Raw genomic sequence first — 15,389 nt, forward strand, 5'->3', positions numbered from 1 at the left:
CCTTTCATACCCAATCATGATACTATCACCTGTTACCAATCAACCTGTTTACCTGTGGAATGTTTCAAACAGGTGTTTTTGGAGCGTTCCACAACTTTCTCAGTCTTTTATTGCTCCTGTCACAACTTGTTTGAAATATGTTGCTGCATCAAATTCAGAATAAGCAGATATTTACAAAACTCAATGAAGCTGATGAGGTAAAACATTAAATTCATTCCTAGACATATCTAATCGCTGACAGGATGACACAGCTCAAGAAGAATCAAGGAGGATCCAAAAAAATGATCATTAACCTCATCATTGAGACTGTCCACAAAAAATAAAACCAATATTGTTGAACTTTGCAGCAGAGGATGCTCATTCTCAACCATGTTTCCTAAAAGACACAACAAGTCTTGGTATAAATGCATTGTTAACTTATACTGACCCATATGCTGGCCCATTAACTCCCACTGACCTGCGTGTCTTTGAAGTGGGTGAACTGGTGTGCTGACTCGGCCACTCTGAGACGCGCTTGTTGCCGTAGCTGTCATGTCACGAGCAGGTCAAGTTACCACACTCCATTTTACTGTCCCTGTAGCCGCTTCACCTACCTACAGCACAGATCAGAGGGACCGGGGGCGGGATCACACCGAACTGTGCCCCGACTGTGACCATCAGGGGTCGGGGTCAGAGGTCAGGAGGACTGGCGGAGGGTCGTAGAGTTGTTATATATCAATTAGAGGGCAGGGAGAGGGGAGTTACGCCCCCCTTGGAGAGCAACAAGGGGTTGGCTGCTCACTTTAGACCTTTATTTATCCCAGTTGACACACAAACAGCTCTGTGCATTCACAGCGGGAGCTGCCTCTGCTGGTGGCAGAGCTTCCTGCTGTTACAGACAGCGAGAAGCAGATGTAAAAATGTCGCCTCTGGATGGAGAGTTTTGCAGATTCGTCCAACACTGTCACTCACACACTGAAATAAGCGCCCAGAGCAGGCTGGAGCTCTGAGTCTGCGGCTGGTCCTGTCTTCATATCAGTGGCTGCAGACTCATGGGTGCCGTAGTACGTAATGCCATTTCATTCTGTACAAGTGGTGCCTCCACTGGAGCGCGCAGCACGTCACTCTGTCCTGACGGATGTTTTTTTGGATGCCGAGTCGAGATAATTAAGTTGAGGTGTTCCCTGTTTATTTCCTAACTCTCTCTCCTCCATTGTGAAGCAAAAGACAATAAAACAAGCCTTAGCTAAATAACCCGGGGAAGTGATTCAAGGTTGGAGGACATCAGTCATATGATGTAATGTTTGGGGATGGGGGAAGAGGGGGAGCTCCATGTAATAGATGCGATCCTCCAGAGGGGGATCCTCACATCACAGCATTTACTTTGGCAGAGACGTGCTCACGTCGAGTCATCTCTGTCCTCAGGAAGAGGATATAGCACACCAATCACACACACACTAATGGACTTTTTAACAGAAAGACCACAACGTGTGAGGGTAAATGGTGTTTTTTCAGACACTCTCGTCTCCTCCACTGGATCACCTCAGGGCTGCGTCCTTTCACCATTACTGTTTGTTTTGTACACGAACGAGTGCCGTAGTCAACATGTGGGGCGTCACATCTTGAAATTCGCAGATGACTCAGTAATCGTGTCCTTACTGAGCAGTGACGACCCTGACCATGGCCCTGTAGTGAAGGAATTCACAGACTGGTGTTCCTCATCTTTTATGTGTATTAATGTGTCAAAGACTAAGGAAATGCTGATAGACTTCCGCAAACATCTGTCAGCCTCTCCTCCTCTTGTCATCGAGGATCAAACCATTGAGCTGGTCCATAATTACAAATACCTTGGTACTAACATTGATGACAAGCTGTCTTTTGATCTCCATGTTGATGCTGTTTGCAGGAAGGCACATCAACGTATGTACTTCCTGAGGAAATTGCGGAGTTTTAATGTTGACTGCACTTTTATGAGAATGTTTTATTCTTGTTTTATTGAGTCTGTTCTGACATTTTCTTTTATTTGCTGGCACGGCTTACTTTCCCTCAAGAACAAAAACAGACTGCAGGGAATAGTGAGAGTGTGCAGCAAAATTGCAGGCATTCACCTCAATGATCTCGCTGACATGTTCAAGCTCAGGACCCTGAATAAGGCCCGCTCGATTCTCACTGACGAGTGTCACCCTTTGGTTGGTGAGTTTGTGCTGCTCCCGTCAGGCCGCAGGTTCATCCTGCCAAGATGCAGGACCAACAGACTTAAATACTCTTTTGTCCCTGCTGCCATAGGTCTTCTGAACAAGTGACTGACTAATGTACTGTCCCATCTGTTATTTTCTCTGTGCAATATGTTGTTGTTGTTTTTTTTTTTTGTTTTGTTTTTTTTTTTTTTTTTTGTGTTTGTTGGCTGTTTTTGTTACTGCTGGCTGTAGAGCAATTTGCCCCACGGGGACAATAAAGACTCCTTGAACCTTGAACACAGACGCATACACACACCTGGGTTTGATGTCGAACCCTGTGTGTGTGTGTGCGTGTGTGTGTGTGTGTGTGTGCGTGTGTGTTCGGCAAACTTCAGACCCCTCCCAAAGACAGAAACAAAAAGAGTCGCTATAGATTTAGCCCAGTTTGCATCATATCGGTGGACATGAAAGTGCATAAAGGGGTAAGACAAAAGCCTGCAGCTCACACAGACATCTGCTCACAAAGAAACACACACACACATACACACATTCATGCAGAAGCACAGATGTACACACACACACACACACACACACACGCTGAGCGCTCCACCTTCAGGCCACTTGTTCTGTTAGAAACCAATTTTGCCAGAGTGGTTTACTTTTCAGGGTAAAGGAAAATTAAGTGTGGCACAGTGGAATGTAAGAATCATTCTCTGAATAAGTGGAGAAGCTCTCGAAGCGACGAGACAGGGTCGGAGCAATCCAGAGTAGATACTTAAGTCTGCTCCATTTACATTTGCTCCATCCTCTGAAGTTTTTCATTAGATGGCAGATCATAGAGAGTTAGAGAGGAGGACAGAGCCAGTGGTAGAATACTGTACAGGCCGTGCGCTCTTTATATTTGATTAAAAAATATATATATCTATTTCTTGCTATAACATTGAATGTTATTCAGGCCACGTTGCTGTTTTTCACTTGAGTTGTAACTATAAGATACAACTTGTAATCTAATTTTACATTCAAGATACACAGTACCAGCGCCCTGTCCCAGAAATTACATTTCATTTGTTTTGTCAAATATGTTTTTGATGAAATGGAATTGTTGCCTGGATTACGATCACTGAGAATGTCTTTTCTTTTTTGGGAAAACGTACTGAAACACTTAAATTTAGCTGGTTTTCAGAAAATATACAAACAGTAAACACATTCTGTCCTGTGCTTCAAGTCAGCATTAACTTTTTGAAGATCTTTCTGCGCTTTGAGTGCTTTTGCGAAACAATCCCACACACACATAGAAGGAAAACAAGTGAAGGAGGAACATTTTGCGACTTCACAATCACTTTCTTCCTCACTGATATGTTTAAAAAACATAATTCCCGCAACATTATGCGTCTCTCTAGGCTTTTTTGCTGCTGTCAATTAGTCATGTATCAATGCGACTTCTAGGAGACGAAAGATGTGCGTGGTTCCATACACACACTTTAACTCTGCGTGACAGGGTTGGAGTGTCTTCACTGACACGAGTGGCCTATTTTCATGTATTTCTGAACAGAACGTGAACCTGTATATTTCTGCGTTGTGTATTTTTAGCAGGTAATATTTCCGCTGAGTATTTTTAACCAACAGCGGTGACGGATCACATCTGCCGTGCTGCTTTCGGTCCCGGCGGAAAGACATTTAACTCTGACAGAAGAAAAAATATAAATATAAAGCTTGAAGCAGATTACGATGCCCTCTTTTTATTCCGTTCATGTGAGTGCATCGTGTTATCAAACACAATGTCACCAGAATCACTAATCATAGTGGCAGACTGTGTCTCCCCTCTGCTTTCTGTTGTGTCAGAGTCTATCATCAAACCTTTCTGCACGTCGCCACCTCATTACTTCTACATATATTTTGAGCCCAGCCATTAAACTCTTGTGCAGAATGAGGTGAAATGTTAAGTTTAGCTTCGCCTCTTTATATTAAGCCCCACTCAGTTCTGTCTACGTTTCATTGTTATTGTTGGACCTATAGAGAGCTTGGACTACGCTCTGATGAATGAGGTGACGCCAGGGAAGGCATGACGGGGGAGACTAAACACCAACGGAATCTCTCCCCTCAATTTTCCTCTCACTTTATCTCTCCCTCCTTCTTCCTATTGCTATTTTTCAGCTCTGTCTCTTTCACTTTCTCCACTTTTCTTTCCCTCTCTCTTATTCCCCCTCTCTCAGGGGTGTTTCATTAACTTTCCTGTGACTTGAAAAGCAAGTGGCCATCCTTCAGCCTGAGAGCTCCTTGAACACCAGGCACCCATAGATGTGCTCTGCACCCACACACCCGCACACAAAAACATGTAACAGAGAGCCTAGACTTTCTTAGCTCGCCATTAATTTCTGTGTCGGAGCTGAAAGCACCTGCTGTGTCCGCCTGCTTTGGGACTTTAAACACTTCACACGAGCCTTATGTGAATGTATATGTGTGTGTGTGGGTTTATGTTTCCATTAATGCTTGTGTGAAAGGAGCGATAATTCAGTTTCCACTTACCCAGAAAGTGTTCCTCTTTTCTCTCTCTCTCTCTCTCTCTCTGAAGAAAGCTCTTCTCATTCAGACATACGTCCATTCTGAATTTCAACGGAAAGGGGGAAAAAATAGAAAAAGCATCCATTTACGCATTTAGGCCCATTCATTCTAATGACTGTCATTTTAATCACAATGAGCCCAGTGTTTCAGGTGTTTGCCCATTCATCATCGCTCTGATTCAGTGTTGATTTGCCTGGACAGCGAAGCCAAAGCGCATGATCAATGAGTCTTCCCGCTGTGTTGAATTCAAAAGGAATGACCCCGCTTTCTTTTTTCTCCTCTCCTCCTCATTGCTTTCTCCCAGTGGAGGGAAAATGTAAGATAGACACGAACGTTCCTGGTATACACTCACATCTGTCTATACTTCGTAGCTTCTTTTGTTTCATAGTGGATTCAGCACGTTTTCCTTTAGTAGCCGTAGTACTGTGATGCAAATAACCAAGACTGCAGCTTGAAAGTTCTCACTTGTAGAGAAAAAAACATGTTAGTAAGGGTGGAAAAAAAAACACTATAAGATTTTTGCTAATATTTAAAAGCAATTAAGCAACTTCACACAAATTTAGTAGGATTGAGATGGGAATCACACTTTTCTCTGAGATATTTTCACAGTGCCGTAATCTAGGAAAATTTGGCTGAGGCAGCAAGTTTGCTTTTAATTAATTTGAGTAATTTACAAGAGATCTGGTAGTGTGATTTTTCACCCTTAAGTGTTTATTAGATGCTTAGTATTCAGCAAGAGTGAATCTGAATCTAAATAATTCATGTGGAAATGCTTACAGGGTGGAGATAACTTTATTTTTCTCTCTGCTATCTTCCCCTCCTTTCCTCTTTCTTCCTCCTTCTCTGACTCCAACTTCCCTCTTTCCTCTCCCTTCCTCTGCAACTTTCCTCCAATGTCTTTGCCCCTTTTTCTTCTCCTTTGACCCCAAACTTTTCACTCCTATGCCCCCGCTCTCTTTCTCTCTTATTTTTCCTCTTCTCCTTTCATCTTTTTACCTAATAACTCTGTCTGCTTCTTCCACTATCCCTCCTTTGCATCCCTCTCTTTTCCTTCAAATTTGCCCTGTTTTTCCCCCCACCACGTGGTTGCTCCTTTTCGTCCCCCTCCGTTTCTCTCTTCCACCTCTTCCTCTCTCCATCTTTTTCAGTGGGAGGAGATCAGTGGGGTGGATGAGCACTACACTCCCATCAGGACCTTCCAGGTCTGCAACGTGATGGAGTACAGCCAGAACAACTGGCTTCGCACCAACTGGATCCCTCGCCAGTCGGCCCAGAAGATCTACGTGGAGCTGAAGTTCACCCTGAGGGACTGCAACTCCATCCCGCTGGTCTTGGGCACCTGCAAGGAGACCTTCAACCTCCTCTACCTGGAGACGGACGACGACCAGGGCAGCCACTTCCGAGAGCACCAGTTCTCAAAGATCGACACCATCGCCGCCGACGAGAGTTTCACCCAAATGGACCTCGGAGATCGCATCCTCAAGCTCAACACAGAGGTGCGTGAGGTGGGTCCCATGACCAAGAAGGGCTTCTACCTGGCGTTCCAGGACGTGGGCGCCTGCGTAGCTTTGGTGTCAGTGAGGGTTTACTTCAAGAAGTGCCCGTACACTGTGAGGAATCTGGCCTCCTTCCCCGACACGGTGCCCATGGACTCCCAGTCGCTGGTGGAGGTCAAAGGCTCATGTGTCAATCACTCCAAAGAGGAGGAGCCGCCGCGAATGTACTGCAGCACGGAGGGGGAGTGGCTCGTGCCTATTGGGAAGTGTCTATGTAACCCGGGCTACGAGGAGAGGAGCAACACCTGCCAAAGTAAGACAGCTCTTCTTTCAGTCCTGCTTTTTATTCCTCACTTCTCTCATGCCTTCTTTGTCCTCCTTTCATTCCGTCTGTCGACTTCCTTTCTTCTCATCTAATCCCTCATTTCTCTGATTCACCTATCTTGCAACCTGCGGGCTAAAAAGTGTTTTTTTTTTTTCCCTGTCCTTGTTTAAAATACTGTGTGCAAAGGCTGCAAAGTGTGCTGCCTCGGCAAATCAAAGTGTTTGACGAGAAGACTGTCACACTTCATATCTGTCAGCCCACAACCTTTAATGTCTGATGCCCAACCTTCATTTATACATGTGTGTTTGTGTGTGCGGGCGTGCATGTGGATTCTGCATGATGCCTTCAAAAGACCTCAGGAATCCCTGAGTGTTTGGGGATAGTTGTACATATATATATATATATATATATATATATATATATATATATATATATATATATATATATATATATATTTCCATGCATGTGTGTGATGTATTCTCCAGGTCTTTGAGCTACAGGCTGCAGCATGCAGTAGTTCAACAGTAATCTTCTCTGTGACACATCATTAGCTATGGGAAGATCTTAACCAGAGGAGCAAGGATGGGACTGATAACGCAGAAGAAAGGAGTGGGCTGGAATGGATGGTGAATAATGGAATAGTTGCGGTGATGGTTGTGGGTGTTGGTGGAGTCATGAGTGGGTAGACACTGGAGTCTGGAGATACTCGATCTCACCCCAAAGTCGCCTTTGGAGGTGGTTGCAAAAGTCAAGAAGTATGCGTCTGGCCTGACTTTGCCTTTCATTTTCAGACTGTCTGGACATCGTCATCGCACATGTTTTGCAGGGAGACTGATTTGACTTGTTGCCAGTCGGTTATTGGCAAGAAAAATGTCAAAATGATAGAAGTCACTAAAGATTTTTCTGGCTCCTGCCGCACCGGGCTGACACATCGCCCTGTGAAACGCCCCTTACCTGATGCTTTTACAAGCAGATGCAGCTGTTTTCCAGGCAGCGTGATATTGATTGTAATTGTCCTTTGACTGTCCTTGTTCCTCTTCGTTTCACTTTATTTCACCGCAACAGCTTTGCCAAAAACATTAAATAAGTGCGTCCCCTTTGGGATAAAGCAACCAGTGGGTTCTGAAGTTAAATGTCATAATGAGCCTCTCACTCATAACATCCGAGCATGATTAAAATTGACAATGTAGTGGTTATGAGAGTATGTATATTTTTTCATAGAGCCCCATAAAGGGTTGCATATATGCTCACAGACATAACTAGATAACTGCAAAATTCAGCTTCCAGTGTGTGGCTTCTGTGGTTCTAACAGCTTTCATCAGTTACAGTTTGCATCTGTATAGTAGCTCATCTAATGCAGCAGCTGCATAATAGTTGTTTTATATAGTGTCCCGTGTTTTTGTACAAAGTGTAGCTCCTCACCCTGCTCAAGAAGCCAGACACTGCATCTATTTGAAAGCAGCCACCTCTGCACTGCGGCTGAACACTTTAAAGTTGAAACAGCGCTGGAGGTCTGAAGGAAAATGCCGTCTGTCTCTCTAAGTCCTGGTTGTTGGTGCAGGTCCTGAATGCTCCCATGTTCATCACCTCTCTCCTCTCCAGAGCCATGCCTAGTGTTAATTAAAGATCAAAGGAAGGCTCCCAGGTCAAGCCCCTGCTGTCAGGGCAAAGGGAAGCTCTTTTTCTGGGGCAGACCAGGCTGTCTCACTGTCCAGATGCTCGGAGAAACTTTGTCGCAGCTGTCGTATGAAAACCTCATACATACAAAATGTAAACAGACTGGAGATGGAAGATTGCAAGCAAAAAAAAAAAGATGACAAGGATTAGCATGAGATAGAAATGTGCTCATTAAAAACAGACATTGTGTGACTTGCATTCACTTCTGAACATTATTTTTCATTAAAAAAGGGGTTGCTGACAACCTTAACAGTCAGAATAGCTCTCAATTGGAAGTGTCCCATATCTGCATGTCATTTCAAAGTCATTATCCACATGACAGAATAAATTAAAGAGAAAATAAACAATTTCTTTTAGCAACTGATACAAAATGATTGAATGTTTAAGCCACAAATTTTGCCTTTCCCCTGAAATTTGAAAGGACAAAAGTTGTAGATACGAGAACGGGACATTATGCAGACAAATGGCAGACCCCTGTCCCCCTTCCTACCGCCCTCCTTTCACTTCCTGTCTCTCTGTGAATTGTGTGAATGTTTGGATGTATTTGACAATCTCTTATTGGTTTCGGAGAGGTCTAATGGACTCTAATAAGGTCTTATGTTACCCTGGAGTGGGACAGCTGCACCAACAGGCCCCCACAGCCCCCGAGTGCAGGCGTCGGGGGCCCCAGCGCGCAGCTCGCTCTTCAGGCCCACTGTGTTAACAGATAGATGAGTGCGTGGGGTTAGGTCGCCCTAAGAGACAGATAGAGAAAAAGATGAAAACATATTTACAGTGGAACAGCCAGATAAAACAGAATGAAACAGATGTCTGATGCATGTTGTCTCAAGTATTTACATCACACAGACCTACAACCAGGCTCAAACTGGGCCCCCCTGGTCATATTTTAGTCCATTCAGAGAGCGTTTGGTTGTTCAAGAACACATATTCAAGAACTGGTTACATTTCCCTTTGTTGTTGTTTAGTGATCCAGTAATTAAACGTGCATGCTGTCAGGGAGCAGCAGTTAAGTTAAGTTGTTAGCTTTGACTGTTCTCAGTCAGATGTGGATGCAGAACCTTCACTGAATATTTCATGCTTTGTTTTCTTTGACCGAACGCCTTGAAGCAGCATCTTCCATTTACTCTCTGTTCTGTGAGTGTGTTTGTGTGTGTGTGTGTGTGTGTGTGTGTGTGTGTGAGAGAGAGAGAGAGAGAGGGGAAGAGAGAGTGTGTGAGAGCAGTTGCCTTTGTTTATACAGACTCTAAAGTGTGTTTAAGGGCTTTAACAGAATACACTCTAGTATTAGACTGTCATTATCTTGCTGGGCTGTGTGCGTGCATATGCGTGTGTGTGTGTGTCTGCGTGTGTGCGCGCGCGTGTGTGTGCGCGCGCGCGTAGCCAGAAATGTTTGTGAAAGCGAGGATGTTTTTTCAGTGGCGCCTTCAAACGAACACATGAATTCTGTCTGGCTTTGGCAATGGGACGCCATGTGTGAGCTGCTGTTATGAGAGTATGTACGGGCATGTGTGTGTGTGTGTGTGGCCGCTGGCTGAAATGTGTCTTTACACATTTCACAGGATACAGTGTATATTACTGTGAGCGTGTTTTGATATTTCATCATCCGTATCAGGGGCAGGAGACGTGATCGGATCTTTTGTCGGGGAGAAGCGCGGCGAGGAGACATGAGGTTTTTCAGGCTGTGCGAGGTGAATGGACGCGTCAGTCATCATCTGGATTACAGTATGTTCTGTGCGCAGGCTTCGGCCTCTCCACGGAGAATGTGAGGCCAGATCTAATCTCGCTAAGTCAGTCTTTCATCTGTCATTAGAACAGACTACAGCAGGTGAACTAACTCCTATCTACCATCAGTGTGAAATTCCTGCAACCCTAATTTGATCCTAAAACAGCAAACGGATGTCTGTCTGTCGAGTTTCAGTGTGTGCGTGTGTGTGTGCGCGTTGCAAATGCAAGCAGCTGTTCTGCTGCACACCGAGGAGAGACGCAGGTTTACATTCTTACTGGATTTATCAAGACACACAATCCCCAAACTTGCGAGCTCCATAATGCTTATTGTAATTACTCATATACAGTAAATCCATACACACACTCAAAGGGACACATATACTGAAGCCCACTTAAGCCCGAGTTGCTGGTCTTGCATCTGCATTGCTTACCATATCTTATTATACGTGGAAGAAGAGAGAAAAGCACTCCAAGTTAATCTGTTTAAGTTTTCAGGCTCTATGAAAGAGAGATTTCTAATGATGTCTAATGGATCATTTTGCCCTGATGATACATGTTCTGAAATGATTCGTTTTTGATGACTGCAGCATTTCCAAATCCCTGTTTACGTCCTCTCCTTCCCTCCCTCCCTCCCTCCCGCTGGCTCACGGTCTTGGCCGCCGGTTCAAAGCCCGCCGTCCATCTCATGGCGAATGTTTTCTATCACTCTCCACCCTGTCGCTGAAGCGATTTAGCGGCTGCCCTCGTGCACTGACGTGCTCGGCTTTCACATCTTTCATTGACCGTGTCACGCAAACCCGCGTCGACCTGGCCGGCGAAATGCTCGCGCTTAGGTCTCATCCGTTTTATGCATTCTGATTTTAAACCAAGCTGACTTCACTGGTGTTGCCAGTGCTGCCAATCCCTCAGAGTCTCCATCTATATTTCATCTCATTGTTTTGGTTTGCTGATCCCGAGGGCTGATGAAAAATGTCGGGGATCCAGGGTGGCTGGAGAAGAAATTAATTTAGCATTTAGCTGGCGCAGAGATTGCTGCATACTTTTCTCAGGATCAGACCACACCAAAGCTAAAATATCACTAAATATTGAACTTTGATTCATCAAGGACGCCAATGGGGTGCCAGTGTTGCTCTGTTTCTGATTGTTTTTGGAGTCTCTCTTCCCCTCTAGTGATCAGAAATCCTTTAATACTGTTTATTATAAGAGACTTGCATGCTATCCACTTAAATCTTTCGTTCTAAAAACACATTTTACACTTATTCCCAATGTTTTTAAGGGATTAAAGATGGGATTCAAATAACTTTATGTGCAATATAAGTGCCATAAATGCTGTCTTAATTATTTGGAAGAATAAATCTCAGTGCTAGCCATTAACTCATTCAGGCCAATTAATAAAGGCAGCAGAGATCCAGCAGTCCCACGGTCCTGCTTACATTTTCCGTCTTATTTTCTCATCACTCACATTGTTTCTTGCGCTGTGTTTTTTTGTATATTTTCCTACCAGACTGTTGAGGCTGAGTGCTCTGAATTCATGGAGCTATTGGCTCTCCTCTGGTCCCTTGGAAGGACTCTGTTTGTTTGTGTTGGCCATTATATAACTGCCAGGCTCTCCACAAGAACATGTCAGTTCAACGCACACACAAGCACACACACACACTCAATGGCAAAGCCCCTAAATTACTCTGACAGGATTTCTAATCCAGCAACAGGCTGATATAAGTCGCAGATTCTTTTCTCGTCTTCTTTTGATACCAAATATGTTTTTGCATGTACTGTACGTGTATTTCTGTGTGTGTGAGAGAGAGTGTTGTGGCCTTTATTTATCCACTTCACTGAGTCCTCTAAGCCATTGTTCCCTTTGCAGCAGCGCCCTGCTGCACATCATATACTGAAGTTGCACGCATTCACAATGGGAGCTGCACAGTCTAGCAGAGTGTAACAATAGCCAGTTTCTTGCGGAGGGGCACCTCCACGGCCGTGGTTGAGAACAGGTGTTTCCCAGATACTTCCGCCTCACACGGTTTCTAAAGCAATCCAGACGATCACATCACTTCATGCTGTCCTGTGTGTGCGCCTTTGTTTGGCTGAATGAAGTGTTCTACTGTACATGGCTCTGCTCTAACACTAGTGTTCCATTGCATCAGTCTCCTCCTCTCCTGTCAGTTTAGTTTAGTGTGGAGGCTCTCTCTGCTGCAGCCTTTTTGGCTGTGCGCTGCCTGGCATTTCGCCTTTTTGGAGCTGAAAATGAGAGGAGAGGCTGGATGAAAGGACAAGGCCTGGATTGAGTGCTCCAGTGAGAAAGGTCTTGAATCATGATGTTAACACGACGCTACATCAAAATTTGCTGAATGTAAAAATGTTCCCCATATTTTTTTCCCCCCTGGAATCACAGAATCCCGTCCCAACCAGCAGAGATGCGTAAGCTTATGTGAAATCAGAATGAGTGAAACATAAACACTCCTGAACAACTGAGCGCTGTCTCCAGAGAAAGTTGGTAGCAGAAGCTTTTCAGGACTTTCTGTGGGATATTTTGGATGTTGCTCTGGATTTCGCTCTGTTTACCCACTTTTACTGACTTGTAGGCAACTGTGTTACTGTGTTCAAAGTGCATCCTCAGTTCAAACTGATCTATTTGTGTTCATTTTTTTTTATGTCGCGCTGTTTTCAGCACTGCCCACATTTTGAGCCCCTCTAGTACTGTTTGACTTTTTGAGGATCTTTTCTAACCTTGGTGTGCAAAAAAAAAAAAATCCTGAGCTAATTAAGGCATGCCGAGCAGCCCGCAGCAATCATACTGACTCCCACTCCACAACACAGCAGCCGGGTGGGTAATCTAACTGGAGGGAGGGAAAGAGTGGAAGCCAGAGAGTGAGAGAGAGAGAGAAAGAGAGAGATAATGAACATACCGTTAATTAGAGACACCATTCAGCTGTAGTCCAAAGGCAGGAATTACTCTCTAAGCAAGGAAACTCTGCACTAATGTTGTATATGCTCATTTACTCTATGGTGTGTTTGCATCTGTGTGTGTGAGAGAGCGCCCTCATGCAAGAGAGAGAGATCATCCATTGCTGTTCATGCCGTATGTCTGTTTATGGCTCTTAAATCAATGTCTACTTCTTTATCTCTGCGTGCACTCATGTAGTATACTGATGCTGTGTCTGCTTGTGTGTGTGTGCATGTGTTTGTGAGCCAGGGTGAGTGTGTTTCTGGCGTGCAGGGGCCAAGGAGGAGGCTGTGGCCAAAGATGCAGGAAAGGTTTGCTCATTCGGGGTATTATGGCCTGTTTGCTTTTCTCTTTATGGGCCTTCCAGTGCAGGCTGGGGGTGGCGGGTAAGCCCGTCACCCCGGGGCCCTGGTGCTGTTTGGACTTCAAAGCTGTTGGTAACCACAGGCTCAGGAATTCAACTTAACACGCACACAGACAAATACACCCAAATGTGCGCGCACACACACATACACACACACAAACACACAACGAGGCCTAAAACAGAAATGGAAGGATAGATAGATGGAGTGTTTATTTGTTGGAGAGGCCCCTGTCAGTTGACAAGACCACTTCACAGCAGTCAGTCTTTGTGTGTGTGTGTGTGTGTGTGTGGTGCGTGTGTGTGTGTACATGTATGGGTTCGCACTGTACACAGAGACATGGCATGCGTGCACCATATTTGCACACAACAAAATAAGAAAAAGGACACACACATGTAATTTCTCTGCATAGGTGGATGCGTATATCTGTGTGCTTCTGCGCATTTGCACATACAGCCGAGCTGATGGACGATCGCTGTGGGACTCCTGACATTACTCGTGTGTGTGTGCATGTGTGTGTGTGTGTGTGTGCGAGCCTGTGTCTTGGTACCCAGGCAAGGACGGAGGGATGGACGCTGCGGGGAAACATCCTGTTTGACACACACAGTGGATGTTTGGATACACATGTAATGCAACAGGGGAGGGAAATGAGGGAGCGTAACAGGGGAGTCACTCCATCATTCCTGATAGTTGAGAGGGAGCAAGCTGTAGAGGGAGGTGGGGAGAGGTGAGGGCGAGCGAGAAAGAAAGCGAGCTGTCACTGGGATATAGACCCCCGCTGAAAACCCTTTGGTGCAGAATGCTTGTTTTGTGATTTGTGACGATGCCGCTATGAATTCAGCATCCACAGAGGCTGCCACGTCTGCCTCTTTCTTTTTATATATATATATTTGCAGCATTGCTCCACTAATTCTATTTGTGCATTCCTCTCAAATGTAAGTTGGCTGATGAAAAGATTTTCCACCATAGCTCAGCACGCAGGTCACACAATAAAAGAGTGAAAAATTTGCAAAAGTCAATAAATATTTTGCTTGTCCCTATTTAATGCAATAGTTATTAAGTCAGCATGAGAGATTATTCCACTCAGTTTTATATTTATTTAGGCTTAAAACAGATGAAAACATGAAACTTGACTGAATAATTGATTAGAAAAACACCATTCATAGGGTGAATATTATGTAGCTTCATCAGTTATTATTATTTTTTTGCTGTTATTTTTTTTGTAATTACTTCCAGGGACTCTGGCTCTTATCTACAGCATCATTTGCATTTCACTTTTTTGTACTTCCTCTCACGTTATATTACCACTTGCGACTGCTTCTGTATTATCAGTGTTTCACTTCACAACTCTCCGTCTTTTATCATGTGCGTTGCTTTGATGTCCACCTTCAGCAGGGGATGGAGTTTAAATGACTGCACAAAAGGCGAATTAGAGGGCCACAGAATGCATATCCTCAGATGCTGTCAGAGAGCCTTATCGTAATGCTGCTCTCCCTCAGACTACTGCTCTGAGCATTGGATATTCAATGTGAGCTTATATCACATCCTGCATCTAACTCATGAATAAAACTGGCGCTTTGCTGTAAATCTATCATGTGTGATGTCTGCTGTCCTTGGTGCCGAAGATGCCCTCAACCCCAGACACATCCGCGGGCCCTGGCCGTCAAGCGTCTCACTTATCTCAGCACGTCCTGTCGGCATGTATGGCGACACTGCGAGGAGTTGTCAGGAGAATCGTCTCATTGTACAGCCGCGATGCGTTCAGCGAAGAGACGCCTCTGAGTGTCATTTCGTTTTTTTGAAAAACACAGGCGTCACCACACAAATGTCTGTCTTCCGGCAGCTGCCTGATCTCGCCGTGCCGCTACATCACAGATGTCAGGATAACAACCTTTCCGTCTCAGCAAACACTGCACTCTTTAATGACAGCCAAGCAAAGGCGGCGATGTCTGTTTTAGCACTTTTGAGAGGAAGGGCACAGCATGGAAGTCTAATGGTAATTCCACAGTAAGGCCTTCGCCTACCATAAAGACAGCAAACATTGATGTAGTGACACGTTAGGGCTGCCGCACTTATCTGTCAGAGAACTCCAATCTCCAAAATCTCACAGTCACAGCGTTTTGGATCTCTTCACTTTCTGCA

At 44.7% G+C, this 15,389-nt stretch overlaps 1 protein-coding gene across 4 annotated transcripts in view; it reads left to right on the forward strand.

The window, feature by feature from the left end:
- epha3 (eph receptor A3) overlaps nt 1-15,389 on the forward strand; it is a 97,322-nt gene that overhangs the window by 11,622 nt on the left and 70,311 nt on the right. For all 4 annotated transcript variants that reach the window (XM_041951486.1, XM_041951487.1, XM_041951488.1 and 1 more), the window contains exon 3: nt 5,867-6,527. In XM_041951486.1, coding sequence (XP_041807420.1) covers nt 5,867-6,527 — 661 coding nt within the window. The remainder of the gene's footprint in view (nt 1-5,866; nt 6,528-15,389) is intronic.

The sequence above is a fragment of the Chelmon rostratus genome, chromosome 13 (assembly GCF_017976325.1).
Source record: "Chelmon rostratus isolate fCheRos1 chromosome 13, fCheRos1.pri, whole genome shotgun sequence".
NCBI classification, from domain to species: domain Eukaryota; kingdom Metazoa; phylum Chordata; class Actinopteri; order Chaetodontiformes; family Chaetodontidae; genus Chelmon; species Chelmon rostratus.